The sequence below is a fragment of the Micropterus salmoides genome, unplaced genomic scaffold, assembly GCF_014851395.1.
Source record: "Micropterus salmoides isolate LMB-PRFRI ecotype aquatic unplaced genomic scaffold, ASM1485139v1 Ms_hic_scaffold_7, whole genome shotgun sequence".
In the NCBI taxonomy this organism is placed as follows: Eukaryota; Metazoa; Chordata; class Actinopteri; order Centrarchiformes; family Centrarchidae; genus Micropterus; species Micropterus salmoides.
This window is the reverse complement of record NW_024044459.1, coordinates 24,574,397-24,598,504: the sequence shown is the minus strand read 5'-3', so window position 1 is coordinate 24,598,504 and position 24,108 is coordinate 24,574,397. Positions and strand designations below refer to the sequence as shown.

The window sequence follows — 24,108 nt, the reverse complement described above, 5'->3', positions numbered from 1 at the left end:
GTGCAACTCCCAACAAAGATCATTTAGAGACAAGATGAATCACTTCATAGCTAAAACAAAGCCTTCAACACACAGGGTGAAAAGAGGAGCTGCAGCAATGTGCAGTATAAAAAAAATATGGTGTTTTTTTTTTTTATTAAGCTATGTAAACCTGGTCTGGTACAACTCCTAAATACAACTGACCTGAAAATGCGCATAATACCACCTCTTTAAATGCTGTGGCCAGGGCTTATATTACAAAAAATGACATATCTCCTCTACACTTTGTGCTCTTGCAACAACATTTGGTGGACTTACATATATGATTAGAAGATCCAATGTTTGAGTGACCATGACAAATTTGGTGCCATTTAGTCAATAAGTGACGCTGTAGCGGCATCATCTAACTATAAAAGAAATGCACCTCTGTCTGTCTGTCTATGTATGTGCGTATGACTGTCCTTCACAGATCTTGAGTGCCATTCATACGATCGACTTCACACTTAGTATGCTGAGGACCAAAGGGAGTGCGATTGTGAAGGCAAATGGACCTCGAGAACACTGCAAGCAGGCCTACAGCAGTTCTCAACGAGCTGCAAGCAGCACTTCCGATGGCCAAGCAATTGACCCACTCCAAACAGACACATATTCAGCCACATGTTCTGAACGGACATGCCCTCGACAATGCTGCAAACAGCAAAACTTTGAACCAAGCAATCTGTCCGTTCCAACCAGGCATGTGCACCAAACGGCCATGCGGGCACTGCACTAGTTTAAACAAGTTAACAAGTTTAAACAGCAAGAGAAAGTACTGTCTCAGTGGAAAGTGGAGTGTATGTAGAGAATGTTTAAATATTATGACATTAAAAATACATTATATTTACATTTAAATCAATATGATGCATTAGATGAAAGACTTCAAAATATGAATCCTGCTGAATATGACCAGGTTATCAAGATAATGATTTAAACGGTTTGGATGTGGACTAAAAGAGCATGAGGGATCACAGAGGAGGGGGGAATAAAAATAAAAGTGGATTCAGTTTCATCAACTCAGCAGGAAGCAAGAATGCAAAAATGACAAGAATGGAGTGAAGGCAGGGGATTTGGGGTAAGAAAACTGATGAATGATGGAAAAACTGCAAGGCTCTTAAGGAAGTTGCTTTATGATGACCTTCTGACTCCTGACCAAGGACAAGCACAAGTTATTGAGAAAACAAGACGGGGACATGGATGGAACTGTCCTTACATTTTAAATTTTAAAGTTATTTTTACTTGCGCAAAATTTGAGCTGAGGCCATTTTCATAAAGGATTATAAAATGCAAACATAAGTGATGTAATTTCTTCTTTGAGATACAGAAAGATTGAGGCGTTGCATTGAAGAGAAAGGCATTAACAGTTGTAAGGCTGTAACTAATAGTATTAGTATTAGATGATTAATCTCCCACATTTTTTCAGAGAGCAAAGTCTTCAGTCCAAGATGTTATGTTTACTATCTTAGAAGAATAAAAAATACCAAGTAATGGATGAAACATTTCAGTTCTAAACAGGACAGCTCTTGTGAAATGGCTGCACTTCTTTTTTAATACCCAACGACAAATTATGTGTTTATACACAGCATACTGGTTACAGCTGAAACACCAGAATGTTTGCAAACTTCTTCTTTCTAGTTTTCAAAACCTGTTAAAAGACCTGGCAGGTTTGTCTATTACATGACTGAAAACAATCTTTAGTTCCAAAATCTTTTAAACATTTGGAAGTGCAGACATCGCAGCATAGTCATCTACTGGAAATATGTCTTCTTTTAATATAGGAGGAAATGTACACAGGTAAATAATAATCCAAGTTAGTTTATTCACACAGAACAACCAAGACAAATATGGTCATACAAAGAGGACGCCACAATGAGCACACACAATTACTGTACATACTCTCTCTCACACACTTGCGTCAGATGCAGAAGCATTCCCCCAGTGTGTAGGCAATTAAAGGTCTGTGCCTAAGGGGGTGCTAAGGCCAAAGTCACAGTGCTCCATGCTCTGACAAATATTTTCTCCATTACCAGCAGACTAACTGTGCTGCACCGCCTAAAGCTCTGCCATACATTCTCCTTCACTTACTTGGCAGGGAGAAAGCAGGGGTAAATGGGTGAAAAGAAGAGTGGCCACAAGAGCGAGGGAAAGGGGTGGAGGAAGTGCTACTGCATGAGTGGGTTAGAAGCAGAAAAAAGATGAGGTCATGATTAAATGTAGCCAAATGCAGAGTAGTCAGGATCTACCTCCAGCCATCAATAAAAATGAATAATTTACCTAAAAAACATGCCAGATAATCTTTCTGAATCTGTCAGTCTCTCCATGTCCATCTGTCCAAACTGGGCTGGAAAAGACAAAAGCCAAGAGGACACAGTGCTCAGCTGTGGTGACCTGATCCCTATGGTTGAGATGGATTTCCAATGCAGCATGTAGATATGAAGGAAATAAAATATGAATGTGAGTGTAAGAGCTTATACTGTTTGTACAGTGTGTACATTTAAAGGACAGTGTTTCTGAGGGAGATATGTGTAAAAGTAGTAGCAGAGAGAGGGATTATGTAGGAGTCCTGACAGCTGAGTATTCACTGCAGGAGAGGAACCTGAACATAAATGAGATGATGTCAGTTTTCATATAGTGATTTGAAAGTCCTCTGTGTAAACACTAGGTGGCGACATCCAACTTTCTCACAGAGCAGCCAACACTGTGCTGACTAAGGGCTGGCTGACAGTGCATGTGTGGGCCAAGTCTACATACATGTGTGCTTACATGTGATCGTGTGCGAGGTGCGGTCGACCTTGTGAAGCTGCTGCACACACGCAGATTCTCCTGCATCCTGTGCCGATACCGCTACAGTCCCAGAGGACCGACCCCCTCCTCTTCCATGCAAACTGATTTAATACGGGAAAGAGGGGGGAAACGCAGCTAAGACAACATCTGAACAAATGTCTGGTTACAACATCAAAAGGTTTTATGTGTGTGGTGGAAGTTGATTATTCCATATCTACCTACACAGCACTCCCGTCTTCTCTTCTTTTTCTGCCTACCGAAAACATTAGGCTGCTGCAACAGCTAAAATGACTGATGCTCCACCCCCCTTGCTGCCTCTCTCTATTGCTCATTTAATCTCTCTCGTTTCTCTCTATGTAAATGTGGATCCATAGTGTTTAGTGCAAACTCAGAGAGAGGAAGGTGTTAAGAATCGAAAACATGATCTTGCAGTGTTGCAATGTGCCGCACGTAACTGCAGCAGAGAGAGGCAGAGAGGGAAGCACTTGTAGTCCATATTGAAGCAGAAGAATTGATTATGGGACTGATGGAGGAATGTACTCTAGGAGGGAGGAGGGAAGGGAAGAGGGTGGGCATCTGGCTCTGCATCTGCTTGAGAAAAATCTCTGGGGTCAGCCAATTAGAGGCTGGGTGACACCTCTATCCTCTCAGCTAGCTAGTAAATCCTGCGCCACAAGACAACCCACGTGCCACTGTTCACTGAACGTGAGCTCAGACACACGAACCAGTTCAACAACATACGCACACAGAAAATAAATGTAAGTACATAGTAAAATTGGCGATGGGACAGTTAAGTATTTGGGTGCTTGCTCTATGAGAAACTGTTCATTTTTGAGCATTAACTTGTGTCATTCAAATCATTATTGGAATGATGATACATCACAGACAGCTCTTATCCCATGTGGCAGCATGCTGACAAGAGAGCTACCCAAATCCACCCAATCCTGCCATCCATCCATTGCATCACTATGTGTAGGGTCAGGATTCCATAGAATCCACATTGTTTTTAAAATCTTATAACACCTGTCTAGGTTTAACTTTCAACACTTGTAAGTAACAAACGATATAAATAGAGCATATACCACATCACCAGCAAATTTGTTAGGTACACCTGTTCAACTTAACACAAATAGCTAATCAGTGCTAATCAACTCAATGCATTTAGGCATGTAGACGTGGTCAAGACAACTTGCTGAAGTTCAAACCAAGCATGGCGTGGCAAACGTGGCATGGCTGTTTCAAACTACTGCGTATTTCAAACTACTGGGATTTTTATGCACAACCATCTCCAGAGTTTACGGAGAATGGTCAGAAAAAGAGAAAATATACAGTGAACGGCAATTGTGTGGACAAAAATGAGGTCAGAGGGGAATGGGCAGACTGGTTTGAGATGATACAAAGGCAAAAGTAACTCAAATAACCACTCATTACAACCAAGGTATGCAGATTGCCATCTCTGAACGCACAACACATTGAACCTTGAAGCAGATGGGCTACAGCAGCAGAAGACCACACCGGGTGCCACTCCTGATAGCTAAGAACAGGAACCTGAGGCCCACATCCTACTACTATGTTTTTGTTTAAAAACTAAGAGGAAAAAAAAAAAGGAATATGATCTCCGTCCACACCGGCGTTTTCATTCACATACACTGGCCATGCGCGTGCCGGTGTAAACAGGAAGCAGATGGTCTTCTACGCAGTTTCAGAAGATTTGGCAAAAGAATAAAGTGATAAAGACAAAGAAACACACCAGATATTTTTTTTGCTCACGGGAGTCGAAGCGACTGTGGCAGCAGAAAACAGACTGGAAGACTTTGCAAAGTACAGCGACATGCACTGTACAAAATATTTTTTTATAAATACTAAAACTAAAACTCTGTCAGTAGTGTTGTGTTTTTGCTTTGCATGACTAATGAGACCCAATGAGGAAGCCAAACAGTCCTCCATTTTTGCCCGTTCGCACTAAAATGCTACCCCGGAGTTTTAAAACAGGGGCACGGCAGCGTTTTCAAACATCTCCGTTTTAGGTCTTCAGATTTGCCATTTTAGTCTGGACGAGGGGGTGCAAACGTAGCAAACATCTGCGTTAAAAACAAAAACGTAGTAGTGTAGATGGGGTCTGAGGCTACAATTCGGACAACCTCACCAAAAATGGACAATCAAAGATTGGAAAAACATTGCCTGGTCTGATGAGTCAGGATTTCAGCTGTGACATTCTACAAATGGTCAGAATTTGGCAAAACATGGAAAGCATGGATCCATCCTGCCTTGTATCAACGGTTCAGTCTGCTGGTGGTGGTGTAATGGTGTGGGGGATCTTTTCTTGGCACACTTTGGGCCCCTTGGTACCAGTTAAGTATTGTTTATCGCGACAGCCTACCTGAGTATTGTTGCTGACCACGTCCATCCCTTTATGACGACAGTGTACCCATCTTCTAATGGCTACTTCCAGCAGGATAATGCGCCATGTCACACAGCTCAAATCATCTCAAACTGGTTTCTTGAACATGACTGAGTTCACTGTACTCCAATGGCCTCCACAGTCACCAGATCTCAATCCAATAAAGCACCTTTGGGATGTGGTGGAACAGGAGATTCGCATCATGGATGTGCAGCCAACAAATCTGCAGCAACTGCGTAATGCTATCATGTCAATAGGGACCAAAGAGGAATGTTTCCAACACCTTGTTGAAAGTACACCACGAAGAATTAAGGCAGTTCTGAAGGCAAATGGGGGTCCAACCTGCTAGCAAGGTGTACCTAATAAAGTGGCCAGTGAGTGTATCTAAATATCTAAATTTAATCTAGAGCACATAGATATATTGTATTAGTATTATTATGTATTTTCTTTATAGCACTCTGCATTAAAAAATGTTTCTGTCACTCTGGATAATCAACAATCCGCTGTGCGAGCAGTTTTCTTTAGAACTATTTTCTACCAAAGAAATATTCCCTCGGAGACAAATATCGAAAAGCTTCACCACAAGGTCCACTCAGTAGCTGTTTTTTAAGCTTTCCTTTGTATCACAAAATCTTCCTCAGCAGATGGAATTGCTAATTTGTTGTGAAACTGAAAGGTCTGACCTTGGAAACAACTGGAACTGAGAAAATGGAAACTCAATATTTTGTTCATTATTAGTTTTTTAAGTTTTTATTAATATACATATTTTTGGACCACCAGGGTAAGGACTCCGCCAAGGGAACTACCGGGGCTACCTGCAATTTGTTTTTTAACTGACGTTTCCATGGTCAAGAATGACATTTCAAGCTCATAACTTGATTTGGGTGAGCTTTAACATCAACAAATCATTATCACATTGCCACAGTTTGAGACTTGAGTGTAATTAGAGAAAACAAATGACGCTCTTGCAAAAAAAGATTGACTGTGCCCTCTACACTGTATTTTGCAGTGGGAAACAGTCATCAGAGTAATCATGGACTGAAACAATTTTTTGTTACAACTTCGTAAAGAAGCAACACAATATTTCAGCAAAGGTACTTAAAGTATGTTTACTGATGTTACATACAGCTAAATAAATGTAAATGTAGGAGGATGGCCAATAAAACGTGATACAGAGCACATAACAGGACCATCATTAATTCATCTGACGCTTTTATCCAAAGCAACTTACAATTGCTATATATGTATACACACACACACACACACACACACACACACACACACACACACGCGCACACCACTTCTGGAGAGCAGATCATCACTGTGCATGCTGGGTGGAATGAGAAGGGAAGAGGATCAAATCAAAGTGACACCACCTCTCCCTCAAGGGGATTCAGATGAAGGGGTTTACAAATGACTAAGCTTTTAATAACAGGTCCATGATGCTATGACACTATGATGACACTTGACACAAGGATTAGATGACTCAAAAAATCCACACTCCACTAAGTAAGATTCGTCATCAGAGAGCAGTGATTCTCCAAGGCACCAGCCAAGGCCAGGACTAAGCAGAGACTCGTAACATCATCATCTTTTACCCAAGAGAACTGTTCTAGTCATAAAAACTAAATCTGAATCCCTTCGATAAAAGCCATACTAAGGTGCTGGAGCATATATACTGTATTTCAAGACGCCACTTTGGAGTACGCAGGTTTAATTCAGTCAGGAAATTCAGACTCCAATCATGAACTCAATCTTCCCCTGCCCATGGCATTAAATGAATCAGACGTTCTCTATTGTCCGCACTCAGAGAACTGGAACTGAGAATTACAGCCGGGAAGCTGCGCTGCTGTAATGACCCACTGTACTGCTGGGTTTTGAATTGAATTATTCCTCTTCCCTCCGGTAGACGGAGAAAAAAAAGGGAACATCATATCAATCAGGTAAATAAGACACCCGTCATTCAATACAGAGGAAAGGGCGCAGAGTCACCCTGGGGTCACCCACACTTCTGATATTTCACTCCTTTTGCTTTTACTTTCCTCTTCTATGGCTCTACCCCTGGGCTATATTCCTTCAGTCTGAGCACTCATCTTCACACCAAATGCTCACAATCAAACACATAAGGTGCTTCCCACACACATACAAATACAGTCCTATACTGGCATGTTCGCCTTGAACTCAAAAACACTCGCAACACATTAGCTAAATGCTAATGTCAGCATGCTATATGACAATTCTAATATGCTAACCAGGTATAATGTTTAACATGTTCACCAGCTTAGTTTAGCATGTTAGTTAGTTTTGCAGGTATTTTTTCATAATCCAAAAGTGTTGGATGTAAAACTTAAATCCTGACCTCATAGTGGCACTAGAGGGAAAAGTCAGGGGATCATTGAAGTCAGTAGGATACATCCTCTGGGGACCATGGATGTCTGTATATATTCTCCAGCAATCCATCAAATAGCTGTTAGATTAAACATAGTGTACTTATTTAATCTCTTTTTGTGTGCTGGACCATAAATGAAAATGAAAGACAGTGGTAAAATCATAAGGTCGGTAAAAGGTGGATGGGGATAGAAAAATGCATCAAATTGCACTAACCACCAACTGTATAAGTTATATGCCAAGTTGTTTAAAGCCAAACACACAGGAAAAATAAAATAATTCTCTACATAGCCAAAGAGAGCAGATCAATACAGTAAGTGGTAGGTTGCACATTGCAGAGGCTCCTAGCTATCGTACATATCAGACCAAGAGATGCTGCAGAGTCTGAGCATATCAAGGCAGGACTCAGAGTACCTGGACATCAAACACACTAAGCTCCCTATCCCACCTCCTGTCCTTTCCTCTCTCCTCTCTCATCAGCCAGAAGGAGCTTAAAGGGAAAGAGCTCAGGTTGGGTAACACACACCAAAAGCTTTCCTTTTTTTTTTACAACAAGCCGTCCAGCAATGACCTATCAAATTCCTCTAAGAAGATACCGCCTCATTCTTTCTCCTTCTCTCCGTCTCTCTCCCCTTTTATTTGGGAATGATGAGGATCCATTTCAATAACCCTGATGTCTCAATTCCTGTTTCAGGGAGTTACGTAACAGCTACACCATTAGAATAACAATTGGGAGGAGAGATTAGCGCAATCGGCCAAGGAGAGAGATACAGAGGAAGACGAAAGGGAGGGAGGCACTAGGAGGGAAATCTAAGGAAGCCCCTCACAATATGACACATCATTTCACGTGCCGTCATACAAATGAATAGATGTAACCGTGCAGTGGGAGGACGAACACAGATGGATGCAGCAACTGTTAATATTTTTTTGGAGGTTTACACAAGAATGTGTTAGAGACTAATGCTTTGCTGAAAGCACTGCAGTCCTACGCGTCAGTTCAGCTTCATTTACAATCATCAGCCGGGAAACAATAAATGCTCTGTGCCTAATGTCTACAGGCTTTCTGTTATTAGAGAAGTAATAATCAGGTGCTGATGCGTGTGGCTTCAAAGCCTTATAATGAAAAAAATGAATCACTGCAGTGAGGATGAAACTGAAGAGGTGGGGAAAATCTTCATCAATTATCAACAATTGAAAGATATCCTCAGGCTTTGTTTTGGGGGAAGCCGAACACCAGCAGGGAGGGAGTGCCTGCTGGATGCTTGATGTTATTTTGCTTGTGTTTACTTAATTTTTGTTTCTATTCTAACAATTATAGGAAAGTTCCTTTTGATTGGGGGAGTCATCTCGTCTCTCTAATCAAATAAACCTAACTGGGTGTGGTGGGGTGCATCTGCTTTGAAATCACTCATTCTCTGTGAGCTCATAAATAAAGACCTGCTATCGCCCTGGTAAAGTGAGGAGGAGGGAGGAGAGAGCTAGGGGTTGGTGAATTGGCCTCACGTGCGCCTTCTATCCCTGTTTTAATTAAAGAAGAGTAGTCTGCAGCTCTCGGGCCAACCTGCCCCAGCAGCACTTACTGTACAGCCAGGAGCTGGACTCACAGAGACTCATTCCCAGGCTCCATCAACATGAGTGAGTGCCTCGGCCAGGCCTGCTGAGTCATTTGTCTGAGGGTTTCCACGGGGCCACACACACACACACACACACACACACACACACTAACGTATGATATGAGATTCATTAACACATACATAACTGTAGAGTTTGAGCAAAGATAAGCAAGATGAATAGAGTGCTGTTTGGTTGAACTGGTGATGTCTTATTACGTCTAGTGTCCTGAAGACTAAACATGATCTAACTAATGCTAATCTTGAGCCCAAGATCTGTGTGCAAGTGCAATAAAACGCAGTTATACAGTCACTATATACTGGCCAACCCCAACTGCAGAGGAGTGAAAAGGAAATATCCAATTTCTCTCTCAGAGTAGAAAGTAAATACAATTTTCACACAAGAGTTTACAGCAGGTGTTCCCAACCTTTTTGCATGTGAAGAATGCCAAGCTGGGGGCTGGCGACAGAGCACTGGATAAGACACATGCTTCTGATGTGAGAGACCCAGGTTCGATTCTCTCTGCGACATCCACCAATGTGTCCCTGAGCAAGACACTTAATCCCTAGTTGCTCCAGAGGCGTGCGAAGGTCAACCTCTGACATACAGTATATAGCAATTGTAAGTCGCTTTGGATAAAAGCGACAGCTAAATGACTAATTAATTATTATAAAACAGTGGTCTCATGGACTAGCAGGGAATTGGGGGAGAGAGATCCTCACCAGACAATTTAAAAAATTAAATTAAATAAAAATTTCTCTCTGATAGGGGTTTTGTTCAGTGTTTTGTGGATGGTAAGTTCTTGTAAGATAATAATTTTGCCCCTAGCTATGCGCTGGTAGACCTGAAAAATTTGCTAGGAGAGTTAACACAGTGAGGGTACGAGTAAGCAGGCAGACAGGTGCTAGGGTTGGCTCTGATGGGCTTAGTCACTGCTGCAGAACCCCTAATCCACTGCACCAAACCTGAACACACACTCAAACACACAAACACTGTCATACGTACACAAACACAGCATCAACACCTAGATAGCTATAATACCAAATTGTCTCCGACATCGACACAATAACCTCTGTGAAGGCTTCACTTAAGTGTTCCGGCAGGGAGGGTAACAGCAGAGACGAGGCTGGAACGCTTATCCAGTGCTGCCACCTCTGCTGTATGAAGTTGGAAATAGCACTTAGATACTACCTACACCATTGCAATGTTCGTTGGCAGCCATATTAGCTCCACAGTCGTTTAGGAACATGATTATATGCGGCTGATTTTACCGTTAAGGTGCCTGATGGGTTGAGATTTACAAGCCAACACCTCTGAGTGCCAGACAATATACAGCAACAAAGGAGGCATAGTGCATCCTGACCAGACTTATTGTATTGATGAGTCTGAGTACCAGCACCGCTAATGGGTCAGTCCTCAGCTGCCATGACTCTTTCTCTACACTTCACTGCCTTGCAAGTAACAGACAAGCTTGACTAGAGAGAAGCCATATGTGCACACTAGTGATTACCTTTGGAGTTTTGGACGGATTTAACAACCACCTTGTGATGGGCCTTTTCACAATTTTTGGGATGTTTTATAGACCAAACAATCAAAAAATGAAAATAATTATAAAAGATTAGTTGCAATACTTGTTATAATAAGTAGACACTTGAGAGTAACAACTTTATTTTTAACTTAACTTTTTGGAAGAAGCAGCTTGTGTCCCAGCACGTTGCAGATTTACATTCAGAAGATGATTTAGATTGCAAATTGTGCTGCTACCCTTGGACATATTTGGATGATTTGTCCAAAATCACAATAGCTGAGCTGAAACAAATAGCAAAATGCTCTGATTCTGAAATGCTCCCTGTGGGATATGCAGCTGTTCAGACAACGTAACAAATTGGGGTCACAGAGAGCCGTGAATAAGGTAGTAGAAGCACAAAAATTACAAATTAAAAAGTCAATAACGTGAAGCTTCCAGTGGACTTCGAAGCCGGGCAGAGGACGAAACAAAACCGTGGCGCAGCCGCAGTCACTGGACTTTCGGAGTTCTTCTATGATAGTAAACTAAATTAACTTTAATAAATTTAGGTTGATTGATAATGAAAATATTCTTTAGTTGCAGCCCTAATTACAGCAATAAATTAAAATTAAAAGAAATTAAATTAAAAGAAATTCAAATATGCATTCCCATGTCACAAAATTGTTCCCAGATAAATACTAACAAAACACAAAACTCATGCTCCAACCAAGTGAGCAAAAGGAACCAACCAGAAAGAAATCCATATTTTTGCACATAAAAATAATGCTCTGAACTTACATCCTGAATGGGACTATTGGATTTATTAAACACCCTGGGGGCTCATCCCATACTGATCACATACTGTTGCACTAAAATAATTGGTAACAAGAGGAAGCAGATCTCTACATGGTCATAAAGAATCCAAGTGAAATAAATGTATGGCTTTTACCAGCAGCTCACGAGACAAACTGAGTTTGTTCTGTTAAGAATTTGCAATTGGATGTTAAATCTGAACTTGCATTAATGTCATGAAGAGAAACACTTGGATTATATTGTAGTAGTACTGCTTGGTGTTTACAATTGTCTTTCTGCATTTGTATTTATAGTAAAGATAAAAGTAATTACAATTATACAAAAATACCAATACAACCAAAATTAAGTTAATGTTAATAACTAAAAAAGCCAAAAAACTAACAAGACAGAATAAATAAAAAAATGTGTTGCTCTGAAGTGTTAACCTATTTTCAATCTTCAAACAGCCTGTTTATAAATAAAGGTGTACATTTCCCATGACCTTGAAATAATCCTATATCTTTAAAAAGTAAACAGTCTTAAATAAAAAATTGCACAAGATACGTTCCCCCCCCCCCATTTTAATCTGTAATGCTGATATGAGACAACCAACACAAACACAGCAAAGCACTGCTTCATACTTCAGGGCCATTCCTGCCAGGTAAACCACTTCACACTGAAACGGCTTTAGATGTGTACACAAACGCACATTCAGAATGAGGTGAAAATGGGTCCTGACTAGGACAATAGCGCTTTGTTCACATCCTGACAATGCTCATTTTTCAAGAGGGGCAAACTCATCAATAAAAGTAATATGAGGACAACATTATCCACTGCTCAGCAACTGACCTGTGCTGTATAATACAACTACACCATAAGCCAATTAAAATGGCACCTTCACCCTTTGATGACGAATTGTTAGCTTTATGACTCTGGACATTCATCAGCGGACACAGATTTGTGTCCCAACAGGGACAGAAATAATCATGTACACCAACATACATTAGCCACAAACAGTAGATTTAAAGGGACTAAAACCATAAAGAGGATAAATAAAAGGGTGAGCAAATCCAATAACGTCTTCAAAAGATGCAAAATTAAAATGCATTACTCGAAAATAAACCAGGCTATAAGCCCAGCTAGCAGCCCCTACAGCCCATAACACCAACTGGACCAAAGAAGACTGAACCAGGTGATGCCTTACAGAGTGACACTGTCATCCCTTCAGAGCTCTGCGCTCCTGCTATTGTGACTAAAAACACGAGCAACAATAAATCAGCCACTATAAGTTAAAACAATTTAATGTAAAGACATGAAAGGATCAATAAAAGACACTCTCGGTGATTCTTCATACAGGAACTCAAAATATATCAATTTTGCAAGATAAATAACTGAAAGGCCTCCAGTGAAGGAGAAAATTAAAACGTACATAACAGAAGCCTGGTTTTCTGGTAACAAAATTAAAAACAAAAAAGTATGTGTGGGAGCAAAATGTATAGGGTGATTAAATGATAAATGTGGCTCTGTCACAGACTTGTGTTGACCTTGCCCGCTCCACGAGGATAGGGACAATCCCGAGGTGCAGGTCGATACACAAGACAGCTGATGGAACAACTACCGAAAAACAGGTGTCGAGTGGCAAACAAAGAAAAACAGCCAAGTGCAACGGTGGTTTTGTTAACCACCATGCAATATAGGGAAACACAATCAGTCAACTTATGAATTACTGTAGAATTTGACTACGTAGTTGCAGGCACCGGAGAGGAAACAAAGAGGGCACTGGAGAGAAAGAGAGAGATAAAGAGAGAATTCCCCCAGTATTAACATCTGCTCCAGAAACCAGGAATGGCTGTAAGCCGGTGTTAAAAAAGGAAGAGAGGTTGGGAGGGGGAGCTGGAGGGGAGTCGGGAAGCTTATTTGAAAGACTTAAGCTGCATGGTTACGTAAGTGATATGGGATCCTCTGAAACCATACACTTTCAGTCAAAGTTGGGCTGCATTAGTACCCTCACCAGAAATCTCATCCCTGCCTCATCCATACTGTTAGAGCTGAAGGCTTTCCCTTCTGCAATTTCTCATATGCACAATATGCACAATATACACACACACACACACACACACACGCATCTCTGCACAGGCTTTCACAGTTCTGGTACTTTTAGCAAAAGCAAAAGGTTGACAAGAGGTTAGAGGTGAAGAATGTAGAGAAACCGTCACGTCAGTCAGCACAGAGAGTGGTGGTGGCGTGTGTGTGTGTGTGAGATGAAAGGGCTGGGTCTGAATCTCAAAAAAGCAGAGGAGCAAACCCTTACTGAGAGAGAGACAGATCTACCCCAGGTGTATCTGAGTCATGCCACCTTTCCCTTTATTCTCTCTTGCTCTCTCTCTTTTCTTCCCTTGATTTTGCTCAAATACACCTTCTAACCCCCTGCCACAGTACTTTGTACAACCACAACAAAAAGAAAAATTTAATCCCTGTATGAGCCTCTCAGCCCTGCCTCCCATCTCCGGGAAAGTGGAAGCTGTACTGTGTTCCTGTCCATAACACTGTCTCTACCGCATCAGCATCAGATTGGTTTACAGCCAGCCTGGCACGGTTCAGGCTCACAGGGCAGCTGGACTCATATTCGGTTGCTGATGAATTTGCTACCAATACACACATCTGCGGATGACTCATTTTCATTAATGAGTTTGAGTGAAATCTGACGAGAGGCCAGAGGAATAAAGTAGACTCTGCAGCTTGATGATACGTCCCTGCAGTCGGCAACTGGCAAGGCAGAGATTTATTGTTTACAACGAGCCCTGCCAGCTCTGCCAGGGACTTCTCAGTCAGACAGAAGCCTGCAGGTTTCGCTCTGCGGTCATTACAATGCCACATAGAGGATTGCTGAGAGCAGAACAGAATGGTCTGACAAGCTCTCTGCCCTCGTGGATGATTAGTGCTGTAGTGAAATTTCACTCATTGACACCATACTGCAGTGTGAAAACAAAGAAAGAGAGGGCACAGACAGAGAAAAGGGACGAGACAGAGACGTGAAGAGGGACAGAGACACAGTGAGAGGTAGAGTACTACACTGCCTTATCAGACGGCTTAGCCAGGACAGTCAGTAAAGCAGGTATAAAGCAGTCGAAAGGAGTAAGAAAGCATGCAGTGTGTTTCCCGTGTCTGTATGCGCAGGACATACGTGTGCCAGGGAGACTGTGTGTACACACAGTAGAAACACACTCATTACTGAGTTTCCATGTGTGCCCTGGCACCCCTGACCACAGCTTAGCATGACAGAGAAAGAAGGTGGGGGGGGGGGGCGTCTCAACCTTCCTGCCCCCCTCTCCAGCCACCCCTCCCTCCCTACTATTCCCCCATCACTCCACCCCTGACTACCCCACCTGTGAATAGTCCCAGTACCTTGCGCTTTTTATCCCGTGAGCGACTCCTCTTTTTGTTCCTCTCCTCCTCCTTCTCTTTGCGCTCCTGCTCTAACTGGGCTTCTAAATCCTTGTTCTTGCGGAGATGTTTGGCCGCTTGTGCCATGGCGTTGGTAGTGGGGGTCTGGGCGGCGTTGGCGTGTCCAGTTCCTACGGCGGTGGTCTGCTGGGCGACAGCGCTGGTACTTCTACCTGGAGCCGGCCAACAGTAGCGCTGCCGCTGCTGCTGTGTGTTCCTCTATGGCCCTGCAGAGTCTGCGAGCGTACTCACCCTCTGCCTCCTCCTCCTCCTCCTCTTCAGCAGTGCAGTCACACACACACCGGCAGTCCTTAGCCGTCTGCTGTGGGATGCTACTGCAGCGCAGCTCTCTTTCCCTCTCTCTCTCTCTCTCTTCAATGCTCGCACATGCTCCCTCTCTCAATCGCTCACGTACACTTCCCTCATTTAGTGTGTCTGCTCCCTTCCTCTCTGGTCTCCCTCTTTCTCTGTGCAAAAGAAAAAAGATAAATAACAGTGGACAAAAAGGTTTTCCTTCTTATTCACTTGTTTTCATTCTCTACATCCGTCTTCCCTTCACTGCTTTGACATTCTGTGAAACTGCTTCGACCCCCCCCCCCCCCCCCCCCCCCACACACACCCTCCACCAACCAACAAAGATTAACTAGGGATGAACTGACAGTCAGTTGAGGAATAGCCTGAGCAGCTTTAAATCAAAGTCAGCTCTCCCTCCTCACATTACATTGATCTTGTTTCTTTTTCCTGTATTTAATTTCTTGGTATCTCATAATCTTGCTGTGAGTCCATCTGTGGAGGATCGCTAGGCTGCACAGGGAACCCGTCATCACCACAGCCAATCACGCAATCCCTCACACACGCACACACACAAACCAGGATACCAGAGAAAATAAAAAAAATCTAAAACATGCATGAAGGGGAAAAAACTGCCTCTTACTCCTTTACTCACCCCCCACCCTACCCCTTTTCCCTCTACACTGTTTAGACGCTGCAGCAGGATTGGTCCCTGTGCAAGGATGTTGGTGCAGTGTGCTTGTGTATGTTGAATGAGGCTTTGAGCATGGAAAAAAAAGGCTATTCCTTATTACTTCCTTACTGTTTATCGTAAAGTGTGATACAGTAACATCATCAAAGGCTTTGCTTCATTGACTTCTTTGTCTGGGTTCCTGCCTTCCTTTCTACTCCTCTATGCCTGATCTTCTCTTATAGTTTTGTATAGAACAAAAGACAAAAGGTTGTATAAACATATGTATTAAAGTATAAATGGCTTCTCTGTCCTGTGGTCATGTACAATCTATGTGTGGATATGTGCGCAGTGAGGTGCATAGGAGAGAGAGGGGCTGATGGAGCCAGCACCTGTTTACTGGTATTGCTCTGCCTCTCTCTTTCTCTCTCCCCCTTCTCCTCCCTGCAATGCTGCTGACGCAGGCAAAAAATATCCTTTAACATCTCTCTTTGCTCGGCTCACTATACATCACACGTATAGTTCACAATGATACTGTAGACGCACACGCACACAGTGTCCATGCCAACACACGTGCTTCACTGTACACACACACACACACATTTTACTGCAACATTCTGTTCTGTATTTTTTCTCTTCATTGTTTTTTTTTTAGAAGATCGAATTGGAAATTGCAGGATATTACCACTGCCTGTCCTATTGTCTTAATGTATAAGTTCTTTTCCTATTCTTACAGTAATTATCTGGTCTTTTCTGACAGTTATCAGTTGAATGACTCATGATATTGGGCCTAATGAAGAGCACTGTTGTGATAATGAAATTAGGCTTTTTCTTGGCTGTTTTATTTAATGCCAAAATTAAGTTAACAAAATAAAGACTGTCACCATCTTTTTGAGCTATTCCTCATACATTTCACTCATTATGTTGCTGTTTCCTGTCCATATCTCTGTCTTTCTCCCTCTGTTTTTCATCTGCTCTCCTGCCAAGGCTTCCCCTCATCTGATAGCAGCTCCATCTATACTGCAGCATACTAATGAATAGGACCGACTGGTGATATTGCCTTATGTCTGCAATGCCACTACACAAATCACTCACTCATGTGGCCTAGCTATGACACAAACAAAGACAAATACTGACGGCTGACAGCTCTGTGGCAAGAGATCCATCACTATATCGAACTCCTGGGAAATGTGCCTAAATGAATTACCAGCAGGACAGACAGGTAATAAGGAAGTTTTTGCTTAGCCAACTAGATTGGTCTTGTTAAGCTACACTCTTGCTGAGCTAATGGAGGGGCAGTTTTACAGTGAACTTTAACGCAGCTATTATAACTGTGGGACCACTGCTGGATAATATAAAAATAAACATGTGGTCCCACACCCATCACATACTGATAAAGATAAAGTCTCTCTGAAGGTTGCAGGGTAGGTTAATAGTCAGAGAGATGCTTCAGCACCCTGGTTCAAACACCTGATCAGTACCTGTTTAATGCAGTGATTTCTGAGTCTCTGAGTCTCCCATCAAGCCTGACATGAGTTTCCTTGGATGCACCAACAAGGACTCAAAGTACTTTCTGGTTGCAACTGCATTTTTGTGTATCAATGACATCACCGCTCCATACTGAAATTTCATGGAAACCAATGGCTAGAAAATCAATCTAAAAAATTATACTTCACTTAAGGATGGCAACAATATAAAGTAAACCTAGCCAATACATTTACACATCTTGCTATTTTCAATAATTACAATAGCTACAGCAACCAATCACATCTAGCCAGAAGATCAAGTAACCAATCCAAACAGTGTACTGAACTTGGTATACTGTAATTAAACAGGACAAACACATCAGATGTGATCCAACACAAGAAAAGAAATACTGATCAGAAGGTAAAAATCTAGTAGCTGTTGTGGGGCCTGTTTCACCTGTTTGCAAACTGATTTGCAACACAAGATCAATACATCTCCTGCTGATTTTGACACGTTTTACTAATCAAAACAAATGCCATAGATGCAAACACTTGCTAGAATCCTGTATGAGTCATGAATTTAGCAATTTGTGCCAACATTAGAGATCTGCAATTAAACAGTGCTGAGAAATCCTTTTGGTGAAATGGGCCTCTGAAGCCTTTGATGATATCACATGATCTTTATCAGCAGAATGAGTTTGCCAGGTTGTAATGGAAGTTTATATGTTAAAAATTCAATTTTTTCTGAGCCCCTTAAGGACTTTTCATCCACGTTGGCATAAAACTGCTGTTTGCAAAGTCAAGACTGAACTTTGAACCTCCTTCAAATGCGCCGAGAAAAATAAAAATTTTAGTATAATTTGAACATTTATAATTTCATGAGCTAAGCAAATTTCATCTGCATCTCCATAATGAAGGTCATGCGATATGATCAAAAGCTCCAGACATCTGTTTCACAAAAGCGATTTATGAGCATGGATCTTAAATAGTGGCAATGTCATATTTCATAAACAGCACTGTGGTGAGATTATTGTCTTGTACTAATAAATAAAGAAATAAATTTCAAACACATTTCGTTAGAATATAGTGGGCTTAAACATGCAAAACCACTGGAATGGACCTTAAAGACCACATATAAGCCTATTTTGTGTTTCAGAGTGCACCCAGTGTATATAGACTGTCCCTGGGGTGGTCTTGCCTGGGACACAAAGGGACAGGTTGTGTGGACCTGGGGGGAGAAAGAAACACACAGCTACTGCCCAAGCTCTCTTCAGTGTGACAGCCAGCACCCGCCAGCGCATTAGCCGCTCCAGTGCTCCTTTAAAAACAGTGGACGGGACCCGACAGAGCCACACACACACATACCATCACACACCCACATGCAAACTCACTACAGTGAAAAGGGACAGGACAGACAGCCTATTCATGGAAGCATACTGTATGTAACCTAGCTATCAAATCCAGACTCTCTGGACAGAAACAATCATGTAACTGTTCCAAGTTTATACAGCAAAATACTTCCACAGTAGTAACTTTTAAATGAACACTGTCAAAAGTGATATCAACACCCACAGTGTCATCCTGTCATCACAACACCAGACACCCTAAGCGTAAACGTGCACTGAATTTGTTCCACCAAGAGTTAAATTACACTCTTAACAATTACTTTACATGTCTGATTTTCTTCCTGTAAACCTGTTAAAACTGACGGTAATAAATAATTATGAAGACTTCTGATGTCAGCTAAATAACTTTTAATGTTCTAAGAACTGTAGGGGCTCAATGCCTCACACAATTTCCTTTCAGTTCCCCTAAAAACAGGCACTGGGCACATTTATATTAGGTAACCACTGCACAATGTATAGGCCACCATTCGAACCATATGCACTTTGTAAATCTGCAATGTCAACTTTGATAACACCCTCCTCTTCTCCATCTAATACTTACTCTGTAGGCATAACCATGTTCACTGATATCATAAATCAGAAGCTTATTAACAATAAAGCAGATAACAGCCTACAAAAAGGATCTCAGCTGTCAATGTATCTGCAGATGACCTTTCTTATACTGTCTCATTCAGCTTTATCCAGTTAGTTGCGAAAATGCCTATATGTTTGTTGACATTTAGCTACCTTGCCAGCATCTCACCAGTATGCACTCAGACTAAATGGTTTTCTTGGTCCATAATCAATGTGTTTAATGATGATGTCTCCCTGTGATAAGCTATGTTAAACTCAAATTAGTTAAACTGGCCATTGTAGAGCATAAACGTTTTTGTCAGTCCTTGTTCTCCCCAGGATGTGGAGACCGTTTCACTTTGAGTCCCAACAGCCAAGACAATAAAAAGCTGCAGAACAGTTTGTCTGTGAAGGTTCTCAGTCATCCAGATCATAGTTATCCAAAGAAGGTTAAAGTCAAGGGCAACTGGACTTGGTTGAAGATAATAGAAGACGTTTCGTCCCTCATCCAAGAGACTTCTTCACTTCTGAAAAGACTAGTAGAGAACTATTTAACCTAAATAGCGGAGACGATATTGACGCCAATAACAGAAGCGGGGGACAAAACGTCTTCTAGTATCTTCAACCAAGTCCAGTTGCCCTTGACTTCAACCTTCTTTGAAGAACAGTTTAAAAATGTACCTTGTGAAAATGCAGTTTGTCCACAGATGTGGGGCTTATTTTGAACCTTCTGCATCCAGCTGCAGGTGGCATGGGAAGGAGAAGCAGCAGCAGGATGGCTGGTGAAATAAAAATCATACTTTCAGGTCAATCTTTACATGTGTGTTTGTGTACGAATTAACCAAACAAGATATAATGTGTTAGACTAGTGTTTTGTCTATGTGTGGCCCTGCGATGGACTGGCGACCTGTCCAGGGTGTACCCCGCCTTTCGCCTGATGTCAGCTGGGATTGGCTCCAGCCCCGCAACCACAAATAATGTGTTAATTAGTCAGGCTACATCCTGCCACAAATTAAAACCAGACTTAAGTTTTTTTTTCTGTCGGGCAGCAGTGCTGGTTGTTAGCTAATGTCAGCCACTGCTACTGTAAATGGACTGTACTTGTATAGTGCATTTCCAGTCTTCTGACCACTCAAAGCTCTTTACACTAAAAGTCACATTCACCCATTCACACACACACACAATCTCACTGATGGCAGTGGCTACTAGGCTTGGGTGGTATCACAGTATTATGGTATACCAGGGTATTCAGAAATCCCAATGGACTTTCAATACAGTCAAAAATAAAGGCACTCCTCTTTCTATTAAACTGATATGAAAATTCTGTATTGAGGTGACGTATTGTAGTATACGTCCTCAATGTAGGCGGGCAACCTCAAATGAAACTGCCTGACATCGCAATCAACAACACCATCACTTCCTTCACTTTTCCTGCAGCTGGTAAATAACTCACACGGGAGCTTTAGCTGCAGCCTTTATTCGTTGACTAACTGTAACCTGCACTGTACATTTACTGCCCAACTTCACTGCTCATCTTTTCCGCTGCATTCACCTGCCGTTCTCGCTCAGCCACACACTAACTACACACACAAAAAGGAGCAAATCATCAGCAATTGCAAGTGGTGGGATAATGTTACAGAATTAGCAAACAAGAAAAATGCCTCTGCCCCTGTTTGGAAGTATTTTGGGTTTAGTCCTGAAGATAAAGGTGATCCAGCCAACACGGACGAAGCTGTGTGCACATCATCTCTATTCAGCCCACTGATATGAAGTTATCTTTTATTACTCAATGGGCCATAAGTATTTAAGCCCAGCAAGATTTGTCTAAGTAGGCTAATTGCACATTTGACACAGAGTACTGTAGGCTAGACAATGTCATACATGCTATGGTGACCTTTATCTCCTGCATCTCATCTTTTACATATTTATTTTACACAAATACCGTCATATACTGTACCACGGTGAAATGTCAGGAAGGTATGACAATATAAATACCACCCAAGCCTAGTCGCTTCCTTTCAAGGTGCCAACTGCGCATCAGAAAATACATACATTTACACACACTTATGGAACAGCCATCAGGAGCAATTACGGGTTCAGTATCTTGCCCAAGGACACTTCTACATGCAGACTGGAGGAACCGGGGGATCGCACCGCCAACCTCCTGATTAGTGGATGTCGTAAGTCAGCTGTATTACAGTTTAAAATTTAACCTGCTGTGGTAGTTCGAACGTATCTCTGCTGGTTGACCTACTCTATTAGATAGTTGACCAAAGTAAAATAACCCAAGTCCCACCACAAGTAAACCCCCGACCAGAGTTCCCTGCCAGCTAGCATCAGCTTAACTTACCTGCTACACATTTTCAGCCACACATACCTTCTACTTGTTTTTACATAATAACAGTTGATGCTTATAATTTAACCAATTTATTTTAAGAGGTTAACTATTAGTATAAGTTAATAAGTTTATAAGTTAACTCCCAACCAAGAGTTGCATAAACCTCTATCTCTGGGAAATATGATCTTATAATTCTAATCAGAGTATAAAGTGAATAACGACTCTTTAGTCAGCTAATGTTAGCTAACATTTACTTAAGTACTGACCACGCAGTGCCAGTTTTGAACATTTACCATTTGATAATATCAGGTAGGCACCAATGAAAATGAAAAATTACAGGTGTTAAGATACATAATCAAAGCCAAACCTGTGTTGCATCTGCTACAATCTAAGGTGGACCGTGAAAATACCAGATGTTCAATTAACTCTGAAGAGTCCAATCAACTAGATCTGCAATGATTAATCAAATAGTCAATTAGTTGTCAACTATTAAATGATTTGCCAATTATTGAGATAAACAATTAATCTGATTTCAGTTTCTTAAATGTAAATATTTATATATAAACTGGTTTCTTTACTCCTCTATGACAATAAACTGAATTTCTTTGTGTTGTGGACAAAACAAGACATTTGAGGACGTCATCTTGGGCTTTGGCAAACAATGATTCTTGTGTTTCTTCACCATTTTCTGACATTTCGACAGATTAATTGACAGTGAAAATAATCGTTAGTTGCAGCCCCACAATCAACTACTAGTGAAGAAACAACAGTTCTGCCAGCTCAGATGCACTCAACACCCTGAATATTACAGCATGTGAAACTGGCACATTTGCTGCGAGATTGAGATTCAGTTCAGATTCATGGTTTGCTAGAAAACAGGTGACAGGTTTCAATGTCTTGAAATACCACATTCTGCAGGGTCAAGTGTGTGTGTTAACAAGTGAGAAATACAAAGTCCTTGGGCTAGCCAGTCATTCTTGAAAGTAAATTTACACCCACGCTACAGGTGAAACTCTTGGGACAATCTTCTCATTTCCTGCTCTAATTTAGTCATCCTCCTCATCAGGGACAGATCACATGGGTGCACAGGTCTGGAGAATACTTCTCAAACACTTAGCATTACTCATAATGACAGAAAAGCTAATAATGCAACTTACTGCTTTGCATCAGTCATACTGACATATCATCAACAGCAGTAGCTCATACACAGATACAGCCAACTGTGGTGCTGCTCTGCACTGTGCTGCTCATGTTGAATCCACCTCAATATTTCAGAGAGTCTCTAGTGTGTTTGCTGGCAGAAATCCACGGCCTACAGTGAGATACAGTATTCTGCATCCCTGTGCCAACCTCTGCACCATCAACTGTGGCTTATAGCCGAGTTATTTTAGTGTTCAGTGTTAGTCACTATAAGCCAAAATGAGATGATGGGATGAACAAAGATCTTTGCTGTATTTGTGCTACTACAGTATGGATGAACACTGTGGATCATTTTGTGATTTTAAGTGGCTCATAGGATCATATTATTGCCCTTTTAACCACGTGAAACAGATTATGGTTGGTCGTCACAGAAGATCAATTGGAAAGGCAAGAAACAGCACGCAGGGAAGAATAGAGGTCAGACAGCACCCTCTATTGATCAATATGGGGTACTGTGACAAAGAGGGACAGGAACATGAGCAACACGGGTCTATTTTCAAACATGATGGGTCTCGCTAATAATCTGCTGTTGAAATGTGTTCATTTAGGAGCCGTTAATCAAACAACATAATAGTACAATTTACCAGTTACAACAACCAGCGTCAGTAAAAATCTTTACAGGACTAACAGGACAAAGACAACAAGTGTGGAAGGATCAGGACTAATCCATAATACTGATTACACATAGATCACAGTGCCCCCCGAAGGCACCTCTTGCAGTACTGCGAGTGTACACGCACAGCACAGCTCAACACTGCACTGCAGCACATAGCCAACTCAGAGCAACACGACAGGACTGATAAGAGAACACACCGTTTAGATGTGACCAGGAAGAAACTACTTCAATGTGCATGTAACTATGTGAGCTGAAAATTTTTATTAATTAGTTCTGAAATTACACAGAATCGACATTATTGGGGTTTAGACTGTTGATCACATAAAAACTGACCTTCTTGGGCTCAAGATGGGCATTTTTGTTTTACTATTTTTAGACATTTTATTGATTAAACAAGTAATCAAAAACTAAAAACAAAAGGAATGCAATGTACTGTATAGGTACCAAAAAGTAGGTATTTCTGTTTAAACAGTCAAACCAAGTCTGTCTTGATAAGCATGTCTACATCTTACAGGAGGTAAGGACTTAACGCAGTCCAAAAGAACACCACCACAAACTACGGACTCAGAAATGAACATCAAGTCAAATCAACACATCTCTGAAACAGACTTAATAAAGTTCACTAAA

General features: G+C 41.5%; 1 protein-coding gene across 1 annotated transcript in view; it reads right to left on the bottom strand.

The window, feature by feature from the left end:
- ank1a (ankyrin 1, erythrocytic a) overlaps positions 1-24,108 on the bottom strand; it is a 109,765-nt gene that overhangs the window by 80,977 nt on the left and 4,680 nt on the right. The window contains exon 2 of the mRNA XM_038703876.1: positions 14,904-15,409. Within this exon, the coding sequence (XP_038559804.1) occupies positions 14,904-15,029 (126 nt within the window). The 5' untranslated portion in view covers positions 15,030-15,409. The remainder of the gene's footprint in view (positions 1-14,903; positions 15,410-24,108) is intronic.